Source organism: Aythya fuligula, chromosome 1 (genome assembly GCF_009819795.1).
Source record: "Aythya fuligula isolate bAytFul2 chromosome 1, bAytFul2.pri, whole genome shotgun sequence".
Taxonomy (NCBI): Eukaryota; Metazoa; Chordata; class Aves; order Anseriformes; family Anatidae; genus Aythya; species Aythya fuligula.
In genome coordinates, this window is record NC_045559.1 from 164,324,317 (window position 1) to 164,352,006 (window position 27,690).

Below are 27,690 nucleotides of genomic sequence, written 5' to 3' on the forward strand. Positions count from 1 at the left end.
CTATTTCTCTTTTTATATGCATTATTTCTGCACACACAAGACTTGCAAGAAGAGGCGTTGTTGTGGAGTGAAAGGTGCATTTTCCAGTTGTTGATTGTGTTGATTGGTTATATGCATGCTCTTGGTTTTCTTTGTACAAATTCTGAATTTCCCTGGAAGTTATGGCATCGGTGTTATAACAGCTGGTTCCCACTGAAAAGGGTGATGACACTCCCCTCACCCTTGGCCACAGGTTCCCATCTTCAATGATGTGTCAGGGCAGGTATTTGGCAAACTTCACTATTTAGAGAGCTAAACCAGCAAAAGCAAACAAGCTGCTCAGCTTTTTTTGCAGAATTGTCTTTTCATCATCATGTGTCCCTGAACTGGCTCACTGCAGGATCAGACAAGTGCCTGTGCCGACACAGGAGAAAGCAACTGGAGCAGGACTGTCCTGTTATGTCAGCTTAACCAAATCACATCCTTCAACAGCCTGAGAAACACAAGAGGACCAGGGCTTGCGTTATGCCTGCCTTGCAGTGCATGCTGTGGCCTGCCAAGCCCGTCATCCAGACGGAGCAGCTGCTGCAAGGTGCCAAGCCCAGGCTGGTTCTCTTTCTCATGGAAGTGAGAGCAGAAGGGGCAGAGTTGATAAATGCCTGTGTTTTGCCCCAGAGTGGGGTTAATACCTGTTTTTAGCAGCCATGGACCCAGTGGTGAAGTGCAGCTGTTAAGTCTCTCATTCAGCTACAAGTTTGGGTTGGATCTGTCACCAGCTCCCTGCTGGCCAAGCTCTTGCCCAGGCTGCCAGGATGCTGCATTGAAGCATGAATTTCAGTGGCAGAAGGTAGTACTGTGTATTTGGCCCATGGGCAGGCTGTTTTGTGGAGACTTGTCACCGTGTGGCACATTTTATTGTGCCGCTGAGCATGGTTCAAGGTTTTAATGAACATACTGCTCTCCCTGTGCAACTCTGCTCTGCCTATCACTCAGAAAACACAGGGTGGGTATAAAAAGACCCACTTTGTGTGTTTTTAACAGTGCTGCTGCACATACCAAAAACCTTTTGTGGTCTGTATGAAGAGTGAAGGCAAAACACCTAGGAAGTAATGGGCAGCATTCATAAAAGGAGAAAATTTTGCATTACCAGGGTTGTTCTAATCCCCACTGCATGCTCTGGAGAACTTGATGGCCACCTACTGGCGAAGTCTGAGTCTTTGTTTTAATGTGCAGACTTTTGCATCACAGAAAAGCACTTGTACATCTGTGAGTTGTAGAGATGCATGTTTTCACTTCTATCTGGAAATAACACATCTGAGGTTTTGTAGATCATCCTAAATGCTCCCATCCAAAAAATGTCTGATTGTGTTCATTCATTTCCCTGTGAGCAGTAATAACTATAGGTGTTGCAGCTGGAGGCAACCAGCTGTCTCCCAGGATTTATGTTAGTTTAATGGTTCCTATACCAATACAGAAATTACACTGTTTTTAGGAATAATGAGTTGCAAATAAATAAATGTCAAGCTGACGAGCCAGAACCCGATTTTTTTCTTTGTTATTTTATCTCCCAACCTTGACGCATCAGCAGTAATTTGATATATCCTGCAATTTTCCTGGGATATTACATAGTGTCAGTCCTGTTGCTAAACCCCACCTTGAGTTTTAAAGGCTGCCTGAGATCTTGGATGTCAGCAGGAGAACTGGCAGCTTCTCCTTGGGGCACCCTGGCAGCTGCTGATGTTCTTCCAGGTCTTCACTTCTTCACTCTGGGCAGTCTGTGAGGGACACTTAGTCAAGAGTGGTTGCTTTTTTTTAAACTACTATATGCTTTTTTTTTTTTATTTTTTCTTTCATTTTTTACATGATTTTAAACACATTGCAATCAGGAAAAAAAAAATCATTACAAAAAGCAATACCTGTGAGTTCCCAGTCATTTCTATTCTCTAGGTGCTTGTCTGCTGTGATGCCATCAAGCAGTAGTTCTGGAGCTCTGTGCCAGAGCCACCTGGCAGATCCCCAGTGGCCTTTCAAAAACACAGCAAATGATTTTGAGGACTTTGTTCTTTTTTTTCTGTCACCGTGTGTGGTCAGCAAAGTTATTTTGTGGAAATTGCTCGAGATAGTGGAGGGTGTCCCTTTACTGCTACATGAGCATGAAAAGAACTGAAGTGAAAGTCCCTGCGAGAGTCACTAACCTCAGGAAGCTCTAAAAAAACACATCTGTAGGCTCTTTTTAAGGCTTCCTGTGGTATCACCAGTTAAACAGTCACAGGGCTTGTGCAAGGCTCAAACAAAGCTGATGCTCAGGTCCAGCCTGGCATTCTCCACCTGTGCGCTTGTCTGCACCTAAAATGGGTGCTAACTATGGGGTGCCCCTGTGGCACACGGGCTAGAGAAGATCCCCTTGAGGGGGTGCTCTGAGCTGTCACCTGTGTCCCTTCTGATGGTTAGCAAGAATTTGGAAGTGGCAGCACCTATCATGTGGCACTGCTTCATTTACACCCTCCTGTGTAAACCCCCAGGAAAGCAAGAGCAGCTCACACCATGAGGTCACCTTCTGGTACGTGACAGCTAGCTCCTTAGGAGGTGCTGACTGTGCTCAAGGTTCGCTTTTTTTTTCCCTCAGTGCTGGCAATCGCAGCAGCATTGTAAGCTTGATCCTCCTCCCATTTAAACAAACTGTATTATCCAGGATCTGAACGCCTTGTTACAAAACAGGCTTTTAAGACAGCTTGTAAATCCCATGCAGCAAAAATGATGCACAAATGCTTATTTTTGAAGATAAAGATTTTCGGGTCCTGCGCACTGGGTTATGTACCCTCAGTACTGAGCTTTAAGATTTGATTTACAGTTGCTTCTTATTTTAGCTGGTGGGGTGTTAAAAAAAAGAATCTGGAGTAGTGGGACTGATCTCAGTTAATCATCTAACCCAAGACTTTCATTTGCCCTGAGATGCAGATACTTAAATACAATTCCTAAGCTGTATACGTGACAGCTAAACATATCTGTATTCCTGTCACATAGTTAAAGCGCTGATGTGTCTTACTCTCTTGGGGACTACTTTTTGCTGGTTAATGTTCATATTATGGCCCCCTGTCCATTTCTTCCTCTATTTCAGAAATTCCCTGCATGCCCATTTACACATATCATATTCTAGGCAAAAATAATTAATCTGAAAAATCTCTTTGCCTGAAGGTGAAGTATATATTGTGTTAAGAAAAAAAGAGGGTTGTCAGAAAGAGAATGCTCCTTTTTCGAAGTAGTGCTTTAAATTGGGGTTGTACTTTAAAAGCATTGAAACAGAAAGAAAGATGAATAATTTGGACTACCACAAATTTGAAACCTAAATATTTGAAGTGCAGTAAATTGGAACATCAGTGAAATCACATGCTAATGGTGTGAGATGCTCTAGGCAAAGTTTTAACCCGATACAATCATCAGCAAATTTTGGAAATCCCTGAAAAAGAAGTTTATGCCAGAACAGCTACAGCTGTAACAACACTGGCTATTGTAACAGAGGATTGAATATTGATTTTGACACAGGAGCTTCTCAGCATCAGTATTTCTTTCAAATGCCATTCTTACTATTGTAGCTTCCCCAGAGGGTCTTGCTCCTTTTCATGAGCAGATTCAGTTTCCTTGCCTATGATTCATTTCCATTTGATTGTCACAAGCTATTTCAGGAGCTGAAAACTTGCATCTTAAGAGTTTAAAAGAGTATCTGACAAACCTCAAGGTCATTGTCGTGAATGTTAATAAACCTGGGAATGCGGTGTAAGTCCCAGAAACTTGAGGAAGGGCAATGTTGTTCCTGTACTCACAGTAACTGAGCAGGCTAGTATAACTGTAGGTGAACTGCTGTGCAGTATAACTGTAATGGGGCTGATAAGGAGATCAATCGATAATGATTTATAGCTGGGTAATATAATTAATGGAAATCAATGAGGGTTTGGATCCTGGCATACCAACTTGATAATGTTTTATGACACAAGTTTGTCTAACCCAAGGCTAGTGCATTGTTGTAGCAGACTTTCTTCAAGGATTTGACTTGATATGCAGTGTGTTTATAAACCAAAGCAACACGACTTCAACATTACATTTTGATTGCTTAAAATTGGGATGACTGATAGGCCTTAGGACACTGGAGTAAATGAAGTATCTTCAGTGAGCATATGCATTTTTGTGGGGATTGTTTCCTGGCCCTGTGCTACTATTTTTTTTATTATTATTATTAATCATCAGTCTGAAAGGAAATAAAATTAATTGACTTGCAGGTAATTCAGCAGTCCTGGCTATCGGGGGAGGTCCCAGTTGACTGGCGGCTAGCAAATGTGACGCCCATCTACAAGAAGGGCCGGAGGGCAGACCCGGGAAACTACAGGCCTGTCAGCTTGACCTCAGTGCCAGGGAAGCTCATGGAGCAGATCCTCCTGAGAGTCATCACGCAGCACTTGCAGGGCCAGCAGGTGATCAGGCCCAGTCAGCATGGGTTTATGAAAGGCAGATCCTGCTTGATGAACCTGATCTCCTTCTATGACAAAGTGACGCGCTGGGTGGACGAGGGAAAGGCTGTGGATGTGGTCTACCTTGACTTCAGCAAGGCTTTTGACAGCATCTCCCACAGCATTCTCCTCAAGAAACTGGCTGCTCTAGGCTTGGACTGGCGCACGCTTCGTTGGGTTAGAAACTGGCTGGATAGCCGGGCCCAAAGAGTCGTGGTGAATGGAGTCAAGTCCAGTTGGAGGCCAGTCACTAGTGGCGTCCCCCAGGGCTCGGTGCTGGGGCTGGTCCTCTTTAATATATTCATCAATGATCTGGACGAGGGCATCGAGTGCACCCTCAGTAAGTTCGCAGATGACACCAAGTTAGGTGCATGTGTTGATCTGCTTGAGGGTAGGAAAGCTCTGCAGGAGGATCTGGATAGGCTGGACCGATGGACTGAGGTCAACTGCATGAAGTTCAACAAGGCCAAGTGCCGGGTCCTGCACCTGGGGCGCAATAACCCCAAGCAGAGCTACAGGCTGGGAGAGGAATGGTTGGAGAGCTGCCAGGCAGAGAAGGACCTGGGAGTGATGGTGGATAGTCAGCTGAATATGAGCCAGCAGTGTGCTCAGGTGGCCAAGAAGGCCAACGGCATCCTGGCTTGTATCAGGAACAGTGTGACCAGCAGGGCTAGGGAGGTGATCGTCCCCCTGTACTTGGCTCTGGTGAGGCCGCACCTCGAGTACTGTGTTCAGTTTTGGGCCCCTCGCTACAAGAAGGACATGGAGGTGCTTGAGCGGGTGCAGAGAAGGGCGACGAAGCTGGTGAGGGGCCTGGAGAACAAGTCCTACGAGGAGCGGCTGAGGGAGCTGGGCTTGTTCAGCCTGGAGAAGAGGAGGCTCAGGGGTGACCTTATCGCTCTTTATAGGTACCTCAAGGGAGGCTGTAGCGAGGTGGGGGTTGGCCTGTTCTCCCACATGCCTGGTGACAGGACGAGGGGGAATGGGCTTAAGTTGCGCCAGGGGAGTTTTAGGTTAGATGTTAGGAAGAACTTCTTTACTGAAAGGGTTGTGAGGCATTGGAACAGGCTGCCCAGGGAAGTGGTGGAGTCACCATCCCTGGAAGTCTTCAAAAGACGTTTAGATGTAGAGCTTAGGGATATGGTTTAGTGGGGACTGTTAGCGTTAGGTCAGAGGTTGGACTCGATGATCTTGAGGTCTCTTCCAACCTAGAAATTCTGTGATTCTGTGTGATTCTGTAATTGAGAACTGTTAAATAAGGAAATGGAAAAATCACTGCTGCAGGGTGATAGGGATCTCTTGGCAATGCGTATGAAAGCAAGCAACAGGCATTTAGCCAAATACAAGGGTCCATAGTTCAGATCTGGGTGCTAGAAACACTTTTTCACAAAAGGTGTCAGGATTTTTATCTATGTAAGCTTATCAAGGAGAAATTACGGAGTCTATCAAGGAAATTGGTTAGAAAGAAAGGTTCAGTGAGTTTGGAACTGGACATGTAAAGTTGAAATAAAGCGCAGATAAAGTCAGACTAGTTCATTATTGGAGCAGTATTTCAAGGATCATGGTGTTTTCTCTGGCAATAAGCACATCTAAATCAAGACTTCAATTATTTCATACTGCAAAATATACCCTAGTTCAAGCATGAGTTGTTTCAAAGAGGTGCTGTGGACTATGTTGCAGAAAAGGAAATATTTAAGTAATTGCTTGGGTCGCTTCTGGCATAGTGATTTATTACTGCTGATGTTTTGGGGCCCAAGGTATGTGCTGTGCTCTTGCTTCATTTTTTTCCCCTTCTGTTCTGTTTTTTTTTAGTTCCATTTCACCATTCAGTATTGAAAGCACAAGGCGTCAGAGAAGGTCAGAGTCTCCAGACTCCAGGAAGCGGCGCATCCACCGGTGTGACTTCGAGGGATGCAACAAAGTGTACACAAAAAGTTCCCACCTGAAGGCCCACCGGAGGACGCACACAGGTAAGGCTTTGCTGGCACTGTGTTGCATGGTTAAGACAAGCAGGTTTCTTTCTGCCTAATACAGGACCTATTGAACTTGCATCCTACACTAACAGACAAATGTCTGGATGGAAATAGTGGAGATGTCTGCGGGTACACCTGTATTGGCATGCTGGTGCACATCAGGGACATACTTTTGAATTGAACTTCCCTGTCGTGGCCACTTTCTATGCTTTCCTTCTCAACATTTAAGCACTCTTAGCACAAACTGGACTCCTTTCAGCTGAAACTAAACAGAAAAGTGGCCTCCATGGGCACATCTAATGTGTTTCAACCAACAATGGATGATTTGGTTGATGGATGAATGGATGAATGGAAGCCAACCAAGGCTTGTCCAAGGAAAACCATCAAGAAGATGAAAGAGTATGGACATGGATCTTCAACAACTTTTTAACTCTACAGACCGGCTCCTATTGAGCTATTATACTATTTGCTTTTACTGATGTAGCCTTTCAATTACAGGTGCTGCTAAATACCTTCCGTTCAATCCAAGTGTAAATTCAAGAACTGTGGATTTCTTTCTGGATGCTTTCAGAAGCATCTACCGCATACTGCCAAGGGAAGTCAGTCACTTAATGAGAATAGGTTGTACTAGGTCCTTTCACCAAAAATGCGAGAGAGGTGCCTAGATGAGCTGGATCCCATTCAGTGATGATAATACTTAATCAATACCTGGCTTTCTTATTAACTTTATAGGTCATTACTACTCCCCATGACAGACATGTGAGGGCAGCTGAAGCAGTGATGTGTAATTGTTGTAATTTTATTGTGGAGAAACTCAGGAATAGCTTTTTGAGGTCATCACGAACAATTTAAAAGGTGACCGCTAAAATGGCTAAAAAGGCAGTGGACAGAACACTATTGAGTTTCAGTGCTGTTCCTAACTCTGCTGTTGATCTACTTAAATTAAATTTATTGATCTCTCTGCTCTTAATGTACTTCAACATTCTTGTAACTCCTTGGAGAAAATATGGTGTTTGTCCAGCACACAGCACAAAGCTGTTCTTTGTTGAGAACCTGGTGGTGCTTTCTGTGGTGTGATGTACTCTAAAGAGTATGAGATATTAGTTTAAAAATTAAGTGGTGACTTCTTCATTTCAGATGAAGTCACCTCTGCATCATTCTTTCCAATATGTCTTTAGGTTGCTAGGACTTTTATTGAAAGGAATACCGAACAAAGCACCATCCTAATACCCCCCACTAAACTAATTCCTGTAAAGTAGAGTCTCTTCCTATAACCGCATAAATACTCTGGGTATTTCATTAGGCTTCTCTCCACTCCAGTTATGCTGATTTCTTCATATCTTCCCAGTAATGCTTGAGCTTTCTCTCTTAATTGTTTTGTCTTAATTCTTTTTCCCTTTTCCTTATTTTTTCCCTGTATATTTTGTATTCTAATGTATTTTATGTACCCTTACTCTTTTGCCTTGTTCTCTGCCATTCTTCTTTTACTTCCTTTATCTCAGTCTACCTCTACTCCATCCCTTTCCTTCTTTGTATCTTGATTCCTAAGTTGTTGCCCAATTCTTTAATGAGTCTGTAATTCATCAGTGATCTCATGACAGACCAGCTCTTGTGTATAACACACCCAAATCGATGTTAGATAGTCTGCACCACTGAAGCTCAGGCTATGCATTTCAGGTGCTTGAAACTAGGTACTTAAGGCATAAAATGGTGTTGGTAATTGCAGTTTATGCAGCTATAACTCTCGGGTAGCATGAAGGGAGTTTCTGTACCAAAAGTAACGCAGGATTCATCTCTCCAGCTTTGGTTCCCCAGCGGCTGGGTGTCTAGGCTATGCTATCTGTCTGGGATCTCTGGGTAGTCATAGAAGAGGGCTTGGCACCTCTGGGGCACATTATTCCTTCTTCAGGTAGACCCAAGGATTGGCATCTGAAAGTGCTTCTGTTTCACTTGCTAAATACAGAGGAAGCTCAGGTACTTGCCTGTTAGCTGGCTGAAATGAATCCCCACCCCAAAAGGCTGCTGCCTGAAATATTTTATAGTCATGTTGGATATTAGTTCATTCCTTCAGGGAGAAAAGAAAATACAATAGGAAAAATAACCTCAAATCAAAAGCTTTCATTAAATGATCAGTTGTTAACTGTATTATACTGTCATGTCTTTGTGCCTGCTGCAATGTAAGAAGTGTAGTCTAGAGAGAAGGTGAGCACTAAATTCAACCAGCAATCCAATGAGAAAATCCATATTGTGCTGTTAAAATGTGTTTCATGAAATGCTTTTCAGGTCTTGGTAAGAAGTTGATGTAATCTGACTTACATGTAGCATTGGCCATGAGCATGCTCTATGGATTAATCTCATTTTACATTTTTTATCTTGGCTTTTACTTTTGCTTCAGGCAAAAGAAGTTAATTATTCACGTATGACCCACAATAATTAGTGTGCAGTTTTGGATAAGTATAAATGAATTATGACAGCTATGCACGCAAGGGTAAGCAAGTTTGAATAGGCAACTTTCTGAGGAAAGATCACAGAAACTCAACATTGCATAATCTGGGCTTTTTTTTTTTTTTTTTTTTTTTTTCCTAGGCAAACTGATCTTGCTAACAATTGTTTGGCTAAGCAGGATGTGTTTGAAAACTATTTTTTTTCATTTACTATGTTTACATAGTCACTAAAACATGCACGTTCACTTGGAAAACAGGGAAAATAGTATGGCATTATGACAGGATGAACAGCTTCCTTGGTTGGAAAGTACATTTCTTTTGAACTTCATTAAAAATTGAAACAAAATATTACACACAGAAACATTTGCATTCAATTCTCTTTGAGTGTTGCCTCCCTTTTTTAAGCAAGCCATCAGCCAGCTTCCAAATAGTTCTCACCGGTGTCCTCAAGCCTTAGCGGAGTGGAGTGCCCATGGAAGCCACTGGGGGGCGAGCTTGAATTACGTATCGTGTCTGAAACTGGGAAAACTGCAAGTGAAACCTGTAATCGCTGGAGCATTTCATAAATCACAAGCACTCGCTATTGAATTTCTCTTTCTAGTATCAGGTTCTTGTTGTTGTTTTGCCAGATCGTCAAATAAAGCTATCAGGAGGTATTGGGTGTGATGGAGAGCCTTCAGGACTCGCAGTCAATCTTGCAGCTCAGGTTTATCATCTTTTTCTGCAAGGAGAAAACGGTGAGAAACTGGCTCACCGGAGTTGCGTAGAGTTAGTTTCTGCTTCAGTGAACATAAAGAAAATTACTAATGTGTGATTCTATAAATGAGTAATCTGTAAGTATCGGAAAACTAGCAGCTCTGGGTTGCATTCCCTATCCGCCTGTGTCTGTTCTGCTTAGTGTAGGCGCTCGTGTCAGCCCTGGGAGTTAATGGTGGAGAGCTGAAACTCCTGTTCCCTGTCAGGCGTGCACCTATGTAGCCCTGGTGGGACTCATCTTTGTTAGCTTGCTTCTTTTACTTTGAAGACATATAGGGAAACAAGCGTAGCATTATTTTATGATATGTAATTGCTATTTTAGGTCCTCTAGGAGATATTAAATTTGCCACTGACGCTTCCAGTAGGACAGCTGAGCAGTCAAGACTAAGCAATACTGGATCTTTCCACTCAGTGTGTTCTTTTTACCATCAAAATTTAATTCTAAAAATATTTAAATTTTATCTTATTGCTGTTTTCTTTTTATATTAGACCTGGCTTGTGAAAGATCTACAAACTCTCTTCCTTTTAAATAGAGATGATGAAAATCTGGCATGTTTTATGTAAATCAAAGAGTCAAATTTTGCCTGCTGTTGAGAAGCTGACATGGGTTATAAAAACTAGGTTTTAGTAACTGATCCGTGAACTTGGTAAAGCTGGAAGTCCTGGGTCTGTGGAGCTGTAAAATTGGCAATGAGTGTCAAAGATTTCATTCTTTTGGCAAAAAAAAAGCAGGCATATGTTTTCATGCCAAAAATTTGAGGGCATATGTCTCGACCTCCTCTCTAGTTGGCTGGATGTTTCTGAAATGTCACCAAAAAGCTGCAAAGTGGTCAAAAATATTCACAGTTTCCTTGCAAAATTTCATGATTATTTTTCAATCATCTGTAACTATAATGAAACTAAATATAAGAGCTAAATATGATGAAGGTGGCAGGACAAAGCCACCATTTATCAGGTCAAATGGAAGACAGTTAAGTCTCAGGTGAAATAATACATCTCAGGTTATACATTATTATAGCCTTTATCAGCATAGTGGGTGTGGATAAGGGGAGTGTATGGAACAATGAGAGGACAAGGCAGAGAGTTTTAAGAGAGGGAAGAGGGAGAACAAGAACAAACACCCAGGACCCTTTGGTCTACATGCCATAACAGTGCAAAGGAGGCATGAGAAAGTGAAAACACCTTTTGGATAGACGTCAGTGATCATAGGAAAAGCACATAGCACCTTGTGTGTTCGTAGTGATTTCAGTTGCCTTGATATAAAATAGATTAAGTAATGAGAAGTGTGTCAAATGATGACAGGTTCTACCTGCCTGCAGAGTCACTGCAGGGAGCCCACCTCTGTGCAGCTAGCTGTGGATGATGTCCCATGGCATGCATGTGGTGCACTGGTAAGTTCTTTCACACCACAAAGGGCAAACCGTCCCACTGGCCAGCAACTTCACTTTTGATCCAGAGGCTACTTGGTCTACAAATACCAGTCAGTGGTATCCTCTTTTAACCAATAGTACCAAAGCTGACCTTTGCATACTGTGACCCAGTTTTCATACTCATCATCTGTCTCCTCTCGAATAGGGAGAACATGTAAATTTGAGCCATATTATGTAAATTGAAGAGGCAAATTATACTGTCTGTTAGGGGCCTGGTAAAGAACAGAGACTTTGAAACAGGTATAATGGATAATACATGTGGAGGATATTTAAAGCTCTTCCCTTTCTTCTAGGTATGCAGAGTACACTGTGTGGTGTGAATGCGTCACAGTCAAAGCGGTGCCTAGCGCGGGGATTATGACCTGAGAAATCTAACCCACTAACTACATAGTCATTTAAAGGGAAATTTGATTTGTGTTGGATTTCACATCTAAAGTTGCTCACAGCTAAATCCATTTCTAGCTTCTTGTGGCTACTCTTTTACCATATGGAAAGGCCCAAGGAGTTTAAACTGTTGTGTGAATCATCCTGAAGAATTCAATAAAGGAATAAGATGCCTGCTTTAAAGTTATGTGCAGCATGATTTTACATCTGATAGAGAAGTGATTGCTCTCTGTCTCTCACTTTTGTAGGACTTTCTTTGTAGCTGGTGTTGTAGCTATACAATCACCACTTTGTATTTCAATGCAGTGCTATTTCAGTCATTAGTTACTACTTTCTCGAGGAATGTAGCAGAGTAGCTTCCTGGAGTCAGTGGCAGCAGAAGCCTGGGATGTTCCAGTGGCATGAAGTGGGAATGGATTTAGTCCATGAGTATAGGGTAGGGTGGCATCCAGCCACAACTGTGGCTTTGCTCCTGCCTCCAGTGGGTGGAGGAAGGCAAGAGACCTTCCTCCCTATCTGTATCAGCTTCTGCAGGGCTCTGACACAGGGCTGTGGCTGCAGATTTTCATCTGTGAGCTCCAACCAGTGCTGATCTTGGTGCCCCTGCTGCCGAAGTTGTGGCTGCACTTAAAGACGCAGGCTGAACATAGCCCCCAGGCCAAATAATTTCTTTTAGTGTTCAGGGGTTTGTCCTTGATCAACGCCTATATCATTCCTGACATATGAGAGCAAATACCTTTGCCTCAGACGTAATGAAGCCTATTTGTTAGTGTCAGGGGGTCCTCATCAGCGTGTCCTCATTACATGGAGACACTAAACATCTCAGAAATGTGGTTTTGTACCTGAGAAAATGACAACATTTCCTCCCCAAGAAGTTCCTTTTTTGCTGGGTTGAGACACCGCCCTAGAAGAGAGAGAGCTAGTGAGTGCACGGGTGTTTTATTTAGTCTGTGCTTTTTCAAACATTGCATTCCTCTCACTCACTGTTGCTCCATATATTATTTTAATATGAAAGGGCCCCTGTCATTAGTCTTTGTTCACATTTTCCTTTCAGCAATTTCAGAGCAGACTTAAGAAGTCAGAGGCACCAAAATAGTTATTTTTGCTTGGTAGGTTTTAAAACTCCATTCATTACCTGTTGTTTTCTTAAGGTCTTTTGAATGCCTTTTGCTAGCTATACATTCCAGAGAGATATTTACAGGTTTGTAATCCCTTCTTTAGACAAATATTGGGAGGAAACAACATTTTTAAAATAATCCTCTTGGATTTGACCTGAACTGTGCAGATTTTTGGCCTACTTTAAAATTAACACCTCTTTGCCACCTGCCCACTAGACTCTCTTCAAAAGTCCAGCTTTTCTTTCTTATGTCCTACATGCCTCTTAGGGCCCTTATCCCAGAGCTCTTCCTTCTGCATATAAATCTGCTGAGTGAAAAAAGCTGCAACAGCAGGTTCACATGCTGTTCCAGAACCTAGGAATTTAAATAAACAAAGCTAATTTTAAAATTACTTTTATTTAAGTAAAATAGGAGGTTCTATTTGTTTTGGGTGATGCTTTTATTTTTTAAGAAATATTTTCATTTAGTGTTTAAAATTTACTGCCAGTTTCAATAAACAGTTGAGCTTTCTAATGTGGAAACCAGTATATTTCGTGGAAGTCTTCACGTCTAGCTTTTTGCCCTTTCTTCATGCAATTTCTGTTTAGAAGATAGACAAATACTTTAATAAACAGGACTGCTAAAGCCTCAGCCTATTGATGTTCCTGGGTTCAGATTTCAGGACAGAAATTAGGAGGTATTTAAAATAGGGTGTCTGCTGGTAGAATACCTACCAGGGTATAAAGGCAGACTCACCAAGGCCACCGCATCCTGGTAAGGTGATGTTCAGAAATGTGAACCTCTGCTAGCCGCCTGGATGTAGAGGGATAGTTGTCCGAGTCCAGCTACTTACGGGCAGGTGTCCATACCACAGGGAGCTCGTACATCCAGTTCTCTTCCAATAGCCGCTCCATGGAAAGTTAAATGATTTCATTTCTGGCGAGTTCTGCAAGCTCTGAATTCACCTTACACACAGGGAGTCGTTTCTCTGCATTGTAGGTCTGATGCCGTGCCGATATGGAAGAGTGCCCATGTGGTTATTCCAAGGCACTTTGATGGGAAAGCAAGTCTAATTGTGTCTGTGATTGCTTTCAGTCTCTAGGTTATGAAAAATATTTGCAACAGTGCCCCTTGACTTTGTAAATATGGGGTGCATATGTGTTTTGTCTGTGTGTGGCACGAGGGAATAATGATGATTTCATTATGCAGAATAAAATTTTCTCTAAGTAAGCCATTTAGTGCTTAATATTCTACCTCCAAAGAACTGCAGTTCATCTGAGGTCTCAGGCATGATTGTGGTCTACCATTTGCAGCCCTGCAGTGGCATGAAGGCGAGAAAGACCTCCCTACTCCCATTCCCTCCAGTGTACTTTCCCAGATGTTGCCTCCAGATGCACCCAGACCTAGAGGAGTAAAAACACATTACAGGGCTTCCAAGGACGTTAACTCTTGCAGCCCACTCAGTCCCAGATGGGGAACGCATAGCAACGTGCTACGAAATTCCCGTTTCTGGTAATACCACGTCTTTCATGAAGTGCGCCTGGAGTTGCTTGTGCCCATGCTGTTCTTTTCAGGGCAGCCTGTCAATCAGAAACAAACTGTTTGAGAATAGAGCATGCTCAAAAGTAGAAGTAAGTTTCACAAAAGCCTTTGCTTTAATGTTTTATTCAGCTTTTTTTTTTTTTTTTCTGCTTAATTTTTTCCTAAAAGGAAAAAGGAAAGCAGAGCCTGAAAACAAGTATTTTCCATCTTCATTTTTTGCAAACAAGTAGGCAGAGAACTGGAGAAATTTTATTAAACTTCTCCTTTCCCATGAAAAGAAACAGATAAGATGACTCCTGTGTAGGATGGGTGGTTATTTTCTGCACTTCGGTATTTTCTCCACAGAGGATATGAAATTTTCATGTGTATTTTGTCAGTTAATATTTTTCTTTGATACTATATATATTTACATTTTATGGTGATAAAAAAATTATTATCTCTCAATTTAGAAAGCTTTATACTATTCACAACTCATTTGCTTAACTAGTGAGGTCTTTAAGGGAGGTGTTTTTCGCTGCTCTGTTTCTGTAAACAGCCTGGCACACCAGGGTCCTGCCCTCTGAATGAGACAAAGCTCAACCCTTGGAGCTTTTTTGTTGTTTTTGGTTTGTTTGTTTATTTCTCTGGGGATTTGCTTCTTGTTTTGCTTTGTTTCGTTTTTACAGTTAGTGGAAAGTTTAATTTTTATATTGAGAAACATCAATATTGCTCTAGCTGAACGTGCTGAAGCAAGTCCTGGAGCATCCAGGAGGAGTGACGGGAGCAGAATTGGAGGCACAGTTATTGCAGATGGAAATGGAAGTGTCACTTAGTTGGCATCTCCCTTGCAGTTAGGGACCACAGACAAGAAAAGGTGTTTTCTGTGAGGAGGCCAGACCAAAACTCAGGCCGGCAGCACCCCAGCCAAAGAGAGTTAGTGTGCAAGTCTGCTACCACCATGTGCGCAGCTGGCTGCTGTTGTAAGTACATCACCTTTCCCAAATTCCTTTGTGAGTGAAGGTTGCCATAAAAGGAGAAATCTCATCCTTACCCAAAGAACTGGAATTTTGATAGTCCCTTATTGCTGTGGCTGGAGGGCAGGAGGAAATTTCCATGCTCTCTCTTACTACAAATACATACAGAGAGATGTATGTAAGCATATACATATACTTCAATTCATAAGTATGTACATATATCTATACATATATAAGGACCACGTCAGGCAGGAAAAAAATGATCAGAAAAAAATGATCAGAAAAAAATGACCAGATAATAAATGTTATTTGTCCCCTCCTTTTGGGATTTCATCTAGGTCCTGGAATCAGGCGCACAGGAAGAGTCCTTTCACATTTCCAAAAACTGTATTTTTACAGTTGTTAGGGGAATTGCATTTATCATTTTATTTCAGCAAGGTCTTTGACAATTCTTGTCCAAGTCCCTTTGGAGGACAAAGTCTCTGTGCAGAAGCCTAAAAAGCAAAAATGTGGAAGGGAAGTTTCTTCTATTAACTCTTTGCTTGTTTTCAGTGTGTGCAGTGAGACTGGTGTTGTGGGTTTGCCTTCTGAAGTTATGGAGAATAGAGTTCTTGTGAGTCTGGAAATAAAGGGGTTTTATGCTGGGATTTGTATTTTGTGTTTGTATACTGGGATTTTGTATTAAAGTAGCAATAAACTGAGGCTGAACCTAAAGGGGAGTATGGGAGAAATAAATAGATAAGGGTCCTTAACTAATACTGATCTTGCAGGGGGATTCAGGATGGCAAACGGTTCTTAAACTCAGCAGTATGGTGAAATGAAGGATACTCATGTGTTGTGATGTGGGAGAACAACTTGAGTCTGAATTACCAGATGTGGAGCTTGCAAATAATCACTTTAAGATCTGCCAAAAATCTGATGAAGTTCTGTCTGGTGTTTGATAGTGCAGGTTGCCACTATGATTTTGATTTGAAGAAATTGTTTTGTTCAGTTATCACCTGAAGAAACCATGTCCCTTTGCTCTGCCTAAGACTGAGAATGAGGAGTAAAAAACCTGAATTTCAGGACACGTTGCAGTAAGCACAGCATGTTCCCATTCTGCCCGTAGAAATTATTTTCCCAGACTTGCTCAACTGATACGAAACTTTAATCTCTTCCCAGAACGATCTTTGATTTGCATATTTTAACAATACTGAAGCAAAACTCAAATTTATTATATTCACCAAAGAGATATAGTGAACTTGGAAACAGAGATTCAAAATCACCTTTTCAAAGACATCAAAATAATTGAATTACATTTTTGAATCAAAATCATTGCAAATGTTTCAAACATTTAAAAGGATGAAACTGAGATCTAGTGGCCTCCCTACAGAAAGTAAGGTTTTCCTAATATGCGAGTCATAATGCTGCTGTTCATTTTCTGCAGTTTTGGGAAGGCTGCTCATGCTCGGTGCATTTGTTTTCCTACCTGCAGAATAGACACAAAGATACTTGTTACATGGTGCTATTATGAAGGCAGACTTTTATAAGGTATTAATATATTTTTTTGTGAAAAGCTGTGCGAGGCACTTTAAAGTTGGAAGGTACTCTGTAAGTGCTCAGATGTTTTTCATTAAAAAATTATACTAATAAAAATATCACACAAAACATAATAGTTGTCATTTTTCCCTTTCCCCTGTGTCTAAAAGCTAAGCTGCCCTCTTCCTCTGGGAGTGCCTGAGGATGCTCTTTATAAGATGGTGTTTTTGCTGTAAAAAGATTCTTTTCTGTCTGAAATTGCTTATTTTTAGTAGAAATGCAAAATCTAATAAGCCATTATTTGTGGTTTTCCATTTATGATTTTCCCTCTCACAGCACTATCAATATGGGTGCAGCGTGTCTGTGCTGTGTGTTTTAGAGTGGTTCTGGTCTTTATGTGGGAGCTGAAACCAGCTGACATAAATACTACACATTATATATTTTGCATAGCATCCTGTAGCAGAAACCAAACCAGGAACAGCTCTGAGGTGTCCTGACCCTGCAGACCTGTTGACTTCCAACTAGAATATGTAACACCATCAAACATAGGCAGAGGCATGTTTGCTGGAGTATTTGTTTTCTTTCAATTTGTTACAGGCTAAGTCCTTAGGACCTCACTCTGTTTTTATGTGGGGAATACTCTCTCTTCCGTGTGTAATGACAGTAGAAACTGAACAAGGAATATATAAAGATGTGGTCATAGATAGCAGGGCTGGGCAGATGCCACTGCTTAAACCATGTTTGACTTAAGTCTTCTGTAGTTTGTGAATGGAGTGAGGGACAGCATCTCCCCTGTGCTCCCACCCACCCAGTCTGGAATCGCTGCACAAAACAATAAACCAAGTTTCATCTCCAAGTGCTTCTCGAACTTTTTCCTCCCCAAACTGGAATTTGAGCATGTGGCTCTTTCACAGGATAAAGTTTAAATGCAGAAAAGTCTGACTAGATGGCTAAGCCTGTAACCCTGAACATTCTCTTGTGTATATTTTGCAATAAAAATGTTAGCAGTGTTTCAAAATGATGAATACCACTGCAGAAGGTGCTATGGAGAAGGGATGTAGTAACTCAGAGTCATGGTGAGAGTTACGTACAGAAGAAGTGGATGGATGGGACATAATTAGGAAAGGACACTCACTTGTAATAACAGAAGGGAGTTTGTCAGAGATAAAAGTGGGTTTACAACTACATCACTGGGATGATTTCTGTCCTGGTAGCAGACAGAGTTACCTCATCATTACTCAATGGCATAGTTGCCAAAAGCCTGCTAAACTGATGAATAAAAGTAACTTTAATAATACACAAATGAAAGGGACTGCAAGTGCCCAGGGAGTACTGCAGAGTATCTGCAATTGCAGCCCATAAAGTTTCTTGCCTAGGGAATATAAGCCCAGCTCTGTTACATGGGGCATTTACCCTGCTGACAGACCACCCCATAACTCTTTACTTAGGGCTTTGGTTGCAGCTTCCCTTGAAGCAATGAACATCAAATACTGTGATACCAGCTAGTTGATGGGCTAGTTGAGATAGAAATTGCTGAGGAGCGTAGTGCATCGGAAATTACAGTGTAGAACAGACCATGCTCCCTTCATCTCTTGCATCTCATGGTCTCTTGCTGGTACCAACATACAACATTTCTTCTTTGGAGTATGTGAATATCACTGGGTTGTAAAGTAGAAGTTTGAAGGAGATTTATTTTCATGGGTGAATGATCTTCCAGATATGGGAAGACAGCTGTTGGGCTGTGGGGAAGGTGGAAAATTTTTGAAAGATTGACTAAATAATGGTTGTTATTCGGCATTATTAATTCATTATTTGCTCGAGTTTAGGGAGATTTAATGAGTAACCATTGTAACTATGTTCTTAAGTGCTTAAGTGAGAGGAGTCATGGTAGTGTAGGAAAATTAATATGGTAAAAGTAATTAAACTAATTCAGATTGTGGCATCTGGATTAGAAAAGGCAATATTTTGGAGGGCACTTAGAAGCAGATGTTTTGTTAATAGAAGATTAAAAAATGACTAGTTCCATTTGGGGCATTGAGTCATGCCTTTAAAACTTTCTAATTAACTTCCCCAAACAATAGAAAATACTCATTTTCTACGGGGAACTGCCTAAAAGAGCCTTCTCATGCTCCTGGGTCCCACTTGATTTGTGTAAATGACTGTCATGGTATACTGTTTACAGTCTATGTATTGCAGAGCTGCAGAATACCATCAGAATAAAGTTTCTCTGTGTTTCAGAATCTTTTTGTCAGCATTTGGAGCAAAGCAATAGAGCTTTCAAAGACAGCTGGGAAAGTAGAGGATCAGCTCTTGTGAATACGTTCACAGCTTCAGGCTTTTATTTTTAAAAAGGTACCTTATATAAGTCTAAAACCTTACAGATTCAGAAAATTAAGCTGTCTAATGGTCTTTTTTTTTTTTTTTTTCCCCCAGTTTTCTTTTCCTCCCTGTGTTAATTACTGCAAGTTCTTAGTCTCTTTCTGCAGCTCTCCTTCCTACCATTTTCCAAAGCCTGTCTGCTGTTTTGTCTTCCTCCTCCATTTCCATTTCTCCACTACCCTGGGCAGAGCTCACACTGCCTGCCTTTGCTCTGTAGAGCTGAATGAGCATTTGAGAGCCTTGGTGCTCTGGCATCTGCTGAGCCATTGAGGGAGCTGAAGAACAAGAGGTACTTTGAACCCAAGAGTGTCTTAGGCACTTAAGCTCAAGTGCTTGCACAAAGGCAGAAGTGTCTGAGTTGAGTATTTGACTTCAACTCCACTGCAATCCAGACTTGAAATGGTGATATATATATGTGTCGCTCCTCTGTTCTGGAGGGCTGTAGTCCACCCCGGGGACACCCAGCATTGGCCAGAGCCACCAAAGCCCCACAGATCAGTAAGCACTGGGGACAGTTTACTCCAATTAACTAGCTAGGTTTGTCCACTGCCTTGATCACCATTTTCTGGGCTGCCCTGTGAGGTCCAGTTTCTCTGTTGATTGTACTGTGAATTTCAGCTGTGAGTGTTCAAGTTCATCAGCCAAAGCTGGAGTGGGAAATCTGGCACCAGATTCCCATCCTCTGACAGATCTGCTCCCAATGACCCTTTCTTATGCTTTGAACTCTTGCACCTTCTGTTTTTTTACTGAAGTTCTTGAGGAATCAGCGGTTAGCCTTCATTCTGGGGATGTTACCAAGCAGAGGCTCATATATTAACACAGTTAATATAGTATTGCCTATGAATAAGAATTTTTTGTTCTGATGACAGGCCATCCACAGATAATGTGAGTGCTTAATAGAAAATATTATTATTCTTTTCCTAAAAATAAGGTTTGCCTAAAATGTTATTGATTAATCTGTAAGGAAAATCATATCTTTGATGGTCTCTTTTACAATGCCTTTTTCAAGATGTATATTACTGAATGTCTTTAGAGTAATGCTGCTTTGTCTTGCTTTTTTTCTTTTTATGCTATAAACACTTATTTAATTGAAAATAATGAAAGGTCTTCTTAGGTTGAGCTTGTAAGAGATATTTTCCTTCAGTGGTGTAAATAGCGTGAGAGGAATGTGGTTAGTCCTGTCTCTTTCACATAGCTGTGTAGGGGCTGGGTGAGCACGGCTCATTGAGGAGAAGGGCTGGAAGCAACACCTGGGAACTTCAGCTGAGTGGCCAGTGCTCACGTCTTTCCGCCAGCTGGCTCTTGTTTCTTACCCAAAGTGATACTGTTTTAAAGGAAGAACAAACTATTTCTGGTATTTCTCTTTCATCTTCCATTCCTTCCCGCATCGAGTTCTCCATTGGCATTCTACCATGGGAAAGAAGATCTGGGACTTTCTGTGCCAAAGTGGCCATAGCAGGGAAGGATCATGGGGTAAGGAGAGACACAGGTTCACAGAGCCTTTTCAGTAAGGACCCAAACCATGGGAAATACCTCCCTGCTTTTTTCTGGAGGTCTCTGTGGTCAAAGAAACCAACAGGGGCAAGACCAGGCATTAAAAGAAGAGTGCCCAAAAGTATGCTGAAGCTGGAAGCAGCAAGTGCTCTGCTTGCAGACCGTCCACACAGTGTGACGGGACCACGGGGGCAGACCTGCCCAGTCAGATGGCAGGACTTACATGTATATTTGTACAGTGCTCCACACCAGCTGATTGCAGCAAGGGCACGTATGCAAGGCAGTTCAGTGACAAATCCAAGCCCATTTTGCAGCGCTTTGTCCTTGGCAAGAGCACGTGCCCTGCCATTTGCTGCACCGCCGTGGCCACCTGGGCACAGCTGGTGCTGCTCAGCTGGGGGCTATAAAATCAGTTGGGCGACCTGGCTGCCAGTGCAGAGCTCCGGCTGCAGGCTTGGCAAGTCCAGCCTGTCAGCCCAGAGCCTGGATAGCTTGGCTCTCCCCACTGAAACTGTTTCCCACCCCCATCTGACATCAAAACTGCAGCGCAGCCCAGATGGTGCACACGATTTGAGCCCCAGCGAGCTCAAATGCTGCCGACAGCCCCACCATGTGCCTGTACAGCATCTGACTTCCTTACAGAGACACCCGTGGCCATTTCAGCTGGACTTCTCGGGGCTGTTTGAACTTGGCGGTGATTTTCTTTTGAAACTCCAGGCTCTCAGCAAAACATTTACTGACTTTCGAAGAGACACTGGGAGGGAGGTGCTGCCTGCAACAAAGCAAATGTTGTATCTCTGGTTTGTGTAATTGGAAAGGTATCTCACGAGCTGCTCATGATTCATCCATGATAACATATAACCGAGGAACGACTTGTGTCTGATGAAGGGAACAGTATTTGCAGAGATGCTCTTGTGTTGTCCTGCTTGTGGTTAGCTGGTTCAGGAAGGGGAGGTTAAAAAATTACTTTTGACACACCAGAGGAACATGCACGCAGACCTCACACAGTTTCCCTTCCTCAGTTTTGAAGCACGGTCAACTGTAGGATCAAGGTAACTCCCAAGAGCGTTTAACATGTAGACGTTAAAGAGTGGTGATAGAAATCCCAAACAAGTACAGCCTTCAAAGGTGGCAAAAATGGGATTTTATAGCAATTTCTTTTATTAAAGCACAAAGTCTGGATCAGCCATATTAATCTTCTCCTGTGACACAATACGACACAGAACCTGGGGCATGCATCATGTTTAACATCAGACAAAAAGCAGGGGGGTGGAATTTTCCAAAACTGCTCTTATCCCAAGTCTGGTCTCATTGAGGTAAATCATTTTTTTGTCAATAGCTGTGTGCAAGTTCCATGGCTAAGTACTTTTAAAAATCATAGACCATTCCTGGTAACTTCTTACAGGCAAAATTAATTTTACTGAACATGAGTAAGTGCAATAAATAAAGAGGACACTTTGCAGATTGAATTTTTATGTTTCCTTGGGAAATCGCACTTCATTTTTACCAGCTTGCTAAGAAACGTCCTGCAGTGTTGTTTATACGAATAATTAGAAACCTTCATAAACTTCCTATAAATAATTGGAAGTCCTTGGCACCCTGTGATAAATTGCTGAAAAATAGGGCAGGCTGGCCGTTTTGGGAGAAAGTACAGTTTGTTGGGATGAGGCTAGCAAACTTTTACAGTAATCATGGGAATAATTACACAGCCCTTTGTCCTCATGTTAATCCCTGCATCACCCCTGCAAGGTAGGATCTATACTGTTGCCTTAATCCTGTTGATTTTCTTAGTCATGTGAATGCCACAGGAATGATAAATCTCGAGGCCCTTTCCTTATATTCAGCAGATTCGGTTCGTAGTAATTGTGTAATTTGGCCTAAAGAAACCCCTAGGCAGTGGGTGTTCATGGGAAGCGTACAGAGGGGGTTGTGGGGATTAAGAGCAAGGAGGTGAAAGTCACCACCTGTTTCCCCCCCACCCCTTTCTTTTGTCTCTGCCAGGAGAAAAACCCTACAAATGTACCTGGGAAGGCTGCACCTGGAAGTTTGCTCGCTCCGACGAACTGACGAGGCATTACCGCAAGCACACGGGAGTGAAGCCATTCAAGTGTGCAGACTGTGACCGCAGCTTTTCCCGCTCAGATCACTTGGCGCTCCACCGCCGCAGGCACATGCTGGTTTGAGAAACGCTACCTGTTCCAGCCGAGCTTAAGAGCTGGGTCTCTTAACTACCCGGAGTGAATTCAGCAGGGCTGAATCCCCTTCTACAGTGTTAACAGGCAGGGCTGTCCCTGCTGTCTTTAAAAAAAAAAAAAAAAAAAAAAAAAAAAAGCAGGAAAAGAAGTGCCACTCTTCTCCTCGCCATCTGAAGTTAACCCCGTCTGCCCCTCAGCATGGTTACACCCCAAAAGTGTCATCACGATCACCTGGGAAATAGCAGCCGAAATGCTACAGGAATGGGCATTATTTTACATGCTGCGTCCTTTGAAAAAAATGTTTATAGCTTGTATGTTTTCTTAGCTGTCGGACATTTTGTTCCTGAAAAATCACTGCTGATTGGAGGATCAGATGCCACAAACCGATGATGATGATGAGAGCAAGACCGGTAGACCTTTATTTTCCCATCTTTTCCCCTTGTTTTGAATACCACCTGGCCAGTGTCAGCCTCACACCCAAGCTGTGCTACAGATGAGCTGTGTGGGAGTAGGCGAGAAGATCCTGCTGGAGAGGTCCCACCGTCAGAGCCGAACGGTTGCTGGAGCAGACTTTTGCAATAACAATGGTGGCATTTTAATGTTGTACCACAAGTTGTCATTATGCTATTGAGGACACCAGCCATTTAACCTTTTTCTTTTATCCTTTTTTTTTTCCTTTCTTTTTCTTTTGTTGTTTTGAAGTCTGTAAAATAAAAAAGGGGCAGCAGCATTTCTGCTGAAAGTACAATATTAAGTATCTGTATTTTACCATGGACTTATTTAGAACCATTTCCTGATTTCTATAGAAAAAGCCGATCTGAAAACTACTACCCCGTTCTCAAAGTGCAGTTTTCTTTCATGCAGGTATCCTCTTCCCCGTGACCAGTGTTTGAATGCAAGGAAGTAGTCAGATCTTACGCTTGCTGGTACCAAGGTTAGGGGTGTAGCCATCCGTGGAATGGAATTGAATGTACCCACAAAAAAAAAACAGAAGAAAGGGCTGCGTCTCTTGCAGAGAAAAAGCAATAATGAGTAAAATGGTTCTCAAAACAATAATGTACTCCACACCAACAAAAGGCAGGGATGGAGAATAGCATGTAAGACCATTTAAGTCAATCTTTCTGATGGTTTCACTGATCTGCTAGGTACCACAATTAAGTACATTCATTTCCTTCAACATAAAACTTACTTGTGTCTGGAAAGCAAGACAGATAAAGGAAAGATCTGAGCGTTGAGGAATCAGTGGATGAACTGTAAGTAGGAAGGAGAAATGGTTCTGGAATGGTGCTCTGCAAGACATTATGTTTCTCCCTGGGAATTGGGGAATAACTAGATTTTGCCAGCTGTCTGTTATGATACAAATGGCCCTTTATATGGGTAGCAGTGGCTGCCTCTGCTGGGATTTTCAATCCAAGACTTTTCAGATTAAATAAAAGGAAATTCTTGATCATTCCCATACAGCCCTATAATTGTGAATCAATTTATATTAATTACATTATGGTGGAAAGAGAGAAACTCTCAGTCATCAGTTGTTCGTGAAAACAGAATAGTATTTTTCTGTTTTCCTTCCTCACAAGGATCTGCCTATTCAGCTAAATGTGACAAAGAAGAGACTTGGCAAGATTTTTAAGTGTTGAGACTTTTATAGCTTAGAGATAAAAGATGTATACATAAAGGTCTTTTGCAATGCATTTAATTATGAATATTTGGTTCCAGGAATTGCACAGATTAAACTTGTGATGCCACTTGTTCATTTTTAAATGTTTGATCAGTCTGAATTCATTTCTGATTCCTGAAGTAATGGTTGTAATGTTGGTGGGGGTTCAGAAATCAAGATAAGCTTTAAAAAAAAAGCAGCACAGAGTACCCACACAAATACTGAAAGCAATTACAGTTAATTGAGGATTAATAAGACTGGGATAATACTTTCTAACAGCATTTAGAGGCTCTGGAGTATGATTGTCTTTAAATACAGTGTAAATGTTCCCCAATAATGGATAATTTATCAGCTCCCTTAAAGAACTTCAGTACTGTTAAAATTCAGTTTGCCCTCTGCTGACTGGTCAACATAGAAACCCAGGACAAATTATCAGCAGTCATCACAGGAAAAATGCCTCTCCCATTTCCCACTGACCACGCTGGTAATCTCCCACAAAATTTGGCTGTGTTTTAGTACCCAGCTCAGAGTTAGTATTCAAGCAACAACACCAAGTGTCGATGCAGTTTTAAAACGGCTGAAACAAATAGGGGCTTTTTGATAGCCCATAAGGCATTGTGGAGCAACAGAACTGGGTTTTTATCAACAGCGTTACTTACTTAAAAAATGGATTGTCAGTGTTGTGCCTGAGGTGGTTTATGGACTGCATTCGAGGTCTACTTTTTTGTACTTCAGTGTCATTCCCTCTAAATGAATCAGTAATTCTCAATGTTTTGGGAAAGAATTCAGGTCAGGTACAAGTCAATTTATAGAATTATTTTCTCGCCTGAGAACATTTTAACTACCAAGAACTTGAATAGCAGCAGAATCTGTGATTTTCCCCTCATAGAAAATGAAATTTATTGAACGAGAATCTATTAAGGCTGTTCTGTTAGCATTCAGGAGAAGCAGTGAGAGGCATCATCTCTGATGTTGTTCACAAGGGCTGAATGTAACAGGGAGGGACCAATGTCTTCTTCACGCTTCCTCTGTAGTCAATGGTGAGAAAAGAGCAATCGAGAGACCCTAAATTTCAGTGTGCAGCTTTGAACTGTCCTGTGCTGACTGCACAGAGAAACCCGAGGAGGTTCGTTTCCCAAGGCAGAAGTTGCTCTTTGTGAATGCCTTGTCTTTCAGCTGGTTCCCTGTTACTTTATACATACGAAACACAACAGAAAGAGGGTCTGGTTTTATTCAAGGAACCCCAAAGTGACAAGGGGGTAAAGCAGAGCTCACATCGAGGGTCACAGGCTCAGGGCATGCCGATGGGAACAGAATGAAGCTAAAAGATAGAGCACTGCACACTTAATTTCCTTAATTAACAGGCAAAAATGGATACTTGGCCTTCCTAGCAGACGTGTACGAGCTTTTTATGCTGCCCTACAACCCTACCTCTAGACACCTTGGCCAACCAGCAGCAGTCTACCACTGGGTTTCAAGTAGCCAGTATGATCCTTGGCAAGTGTCTCTTTTGTATCAGAGCCCTCAGGCTTTGGCCCAAGGTATTTTTTGAGGATATTCTCAGTTTTGGTTTCCCCCTTCAGAAGTATTTTAAGAGAAATTACTTGATGGGAGGAGGGTGTTCGGACGTGGATCTGGTGTCTCCCAACTTCTCAGGGTGTTCTTCCACCAGTGGCTGTGGTCCAGGCCCGCCAAATTTTGGTGCTTGTGCAGAGGTTGAGGGTGGTTACTCCATGGTATTTTCCTCAAAAATCCCGGTGTCCCACTGCCGCGCCGCGACATTGCATAGCTGTGGTGAAGGCTTACATCATGTGTGGCATGCAGAAATACCAGATCTCCTCTTGGCAGTGCACCGTATGTCCATCTGAATGAAGCAGTTGGGAAATACAAATATATACGGTGTCCCCATTCTTTCAGAAAAAGATTTATGCTTTTCGGTGTGAGTAAAGGACAGGTAATACCCACTGTGGCCATTACAGCTCAGCCCATTTGGGAGACTGCCACAAAGTGTCAGATTTCAGGTGTTTTCAAAAGGATCCAGTGGATTTGTCAGGAAATCTCAGTAGCCAGCATTATATGAAAATGTAATGAGCAAGCAGCTTTGGTACAGAAATTTTTAAATTTTAAATTGTCATTATATTTTGAGCACCTGTTTTATTCAACACTGTAAAATTGGCTCATTGCAACAGCAATTTATACTGGGGATGAAGATGCAGTATTCCTTATTCTCTATCATGCTTACACAATTAATGAAATAGATTTAGACTGACGTGTATATATGATTATTTGCTGGAGTAATGTATAACAAAATTAACAGTGTTAAAAATGACATCAGTGATGTTGATGTTTGGGGTAAATTCACAGTGCAGAGCATGGACAAATAGCTGGACAACCTTTCTCCCCTTTAATAATGGGAATAGCAGTGATCATAAGTCTCGTTTTCCATTAGCCACATTGAAAATGTATTCTAGTTGCCATTTATAAATTTATCTTCTGATAATAAATGCTGTTTAATGGAAAAAATCTCTTTCTCTTTTATTGAAGGTGGTTGCCTCAAACCAGAGTAAGTTTCACTGTTAATACCTTGCTTATTTTTTTAGTTTGAACTTTGGTTTGGAAAGGTCAGTGTGAGAAACTGCATCTTCCAGAGCAGACGTGCCTAAGGATGGTTCAGGAAGTCTGCCCTCCTCCTACATGCTCACCCATACGCCCATGCATGTAAGTGCCAGCACTTCCACATGCCTCCTCCCATGTGCGGATACATAAACAAGCAAGTTTATAAAAACAAAGATGAAGAATTGGAAATAAATACTGTAAAAGGAAATACTACCTTCTTAGGAAACCAGCTTGTATTACTGTATTATGCCTTTGCCTGTGATTTATAACTGGAGAAGCACACAAAGAAATTTAAACAGGATTGTTATATTTTCACAGTTTCATGGTAGCATTACGGTTGCTGTGTAATATGCTTATTAAAGTCATGCCCGTTGGTCATTTAAAAATGCTTCAATTCTGATCAATTGCAGCAGTAAATCAGTTTATAGTAAAAAAAAAAAAAAAAAAAAAAAAAAAAAAAAAAGGTAACTATAAGGATACTGCATCTTTAGAAATTTAAATACATTGAAAGTATTTTACTATACTTGCAACAGTTTAATTATTCTGTAATATATGTGATAGTGGAAAAGTATTTTCAAACTCACAATTTTTCATGGGGTGTAAATAGGTTAAATGAAGTACATTAAGAAAAAAAAAAAAAAAAAAAAGAAACTTTGGTTTTCATCAAAAAAGCGTTAAATAATGCCCTGCAAAGATTAAACAGAAAATGTTAAGAAGTAGATGATTCCATTTTGGAGAGTGTGTTTTCTCTGCAAGACAGAATGGACACTT

General features: G+C 41.7%; 1 protein-coding gene across 5 annotated transcripts in view; it reads left to right on the forward strand.

Annotated features, from left to right (window-relative positions):
- Positions 1 to 22,755, forward strand: part of KLF12 (Kruppel like factor 12) — a 243,667-nt gene extending 220,912 nt beyond the window's left edge. For all 5 annotated transcript variants that reach the window (XM_032192667.1, XM_032192689.1, XM_032192698.1 and 2 more), the window contains 2 exons: positions 6,294 to 6,451; positions 22,453 to 22,755. In XM_032192667.1, coding sequence (XP_032048558.1) covers positions 6,294 to 6,451; positions 22,453 to 22,634 — 340 coding nt within the window. In that variant the 3' untranslated portion in view covers positions 22,635 to 22,755. The remainder of the gene's footprint in view (positions 1 to 6,293; positions 6,452 to 22,452) is intronic.
- Positions 22,756 to 27,690: the final 4,935 nt, after the last annotated feature.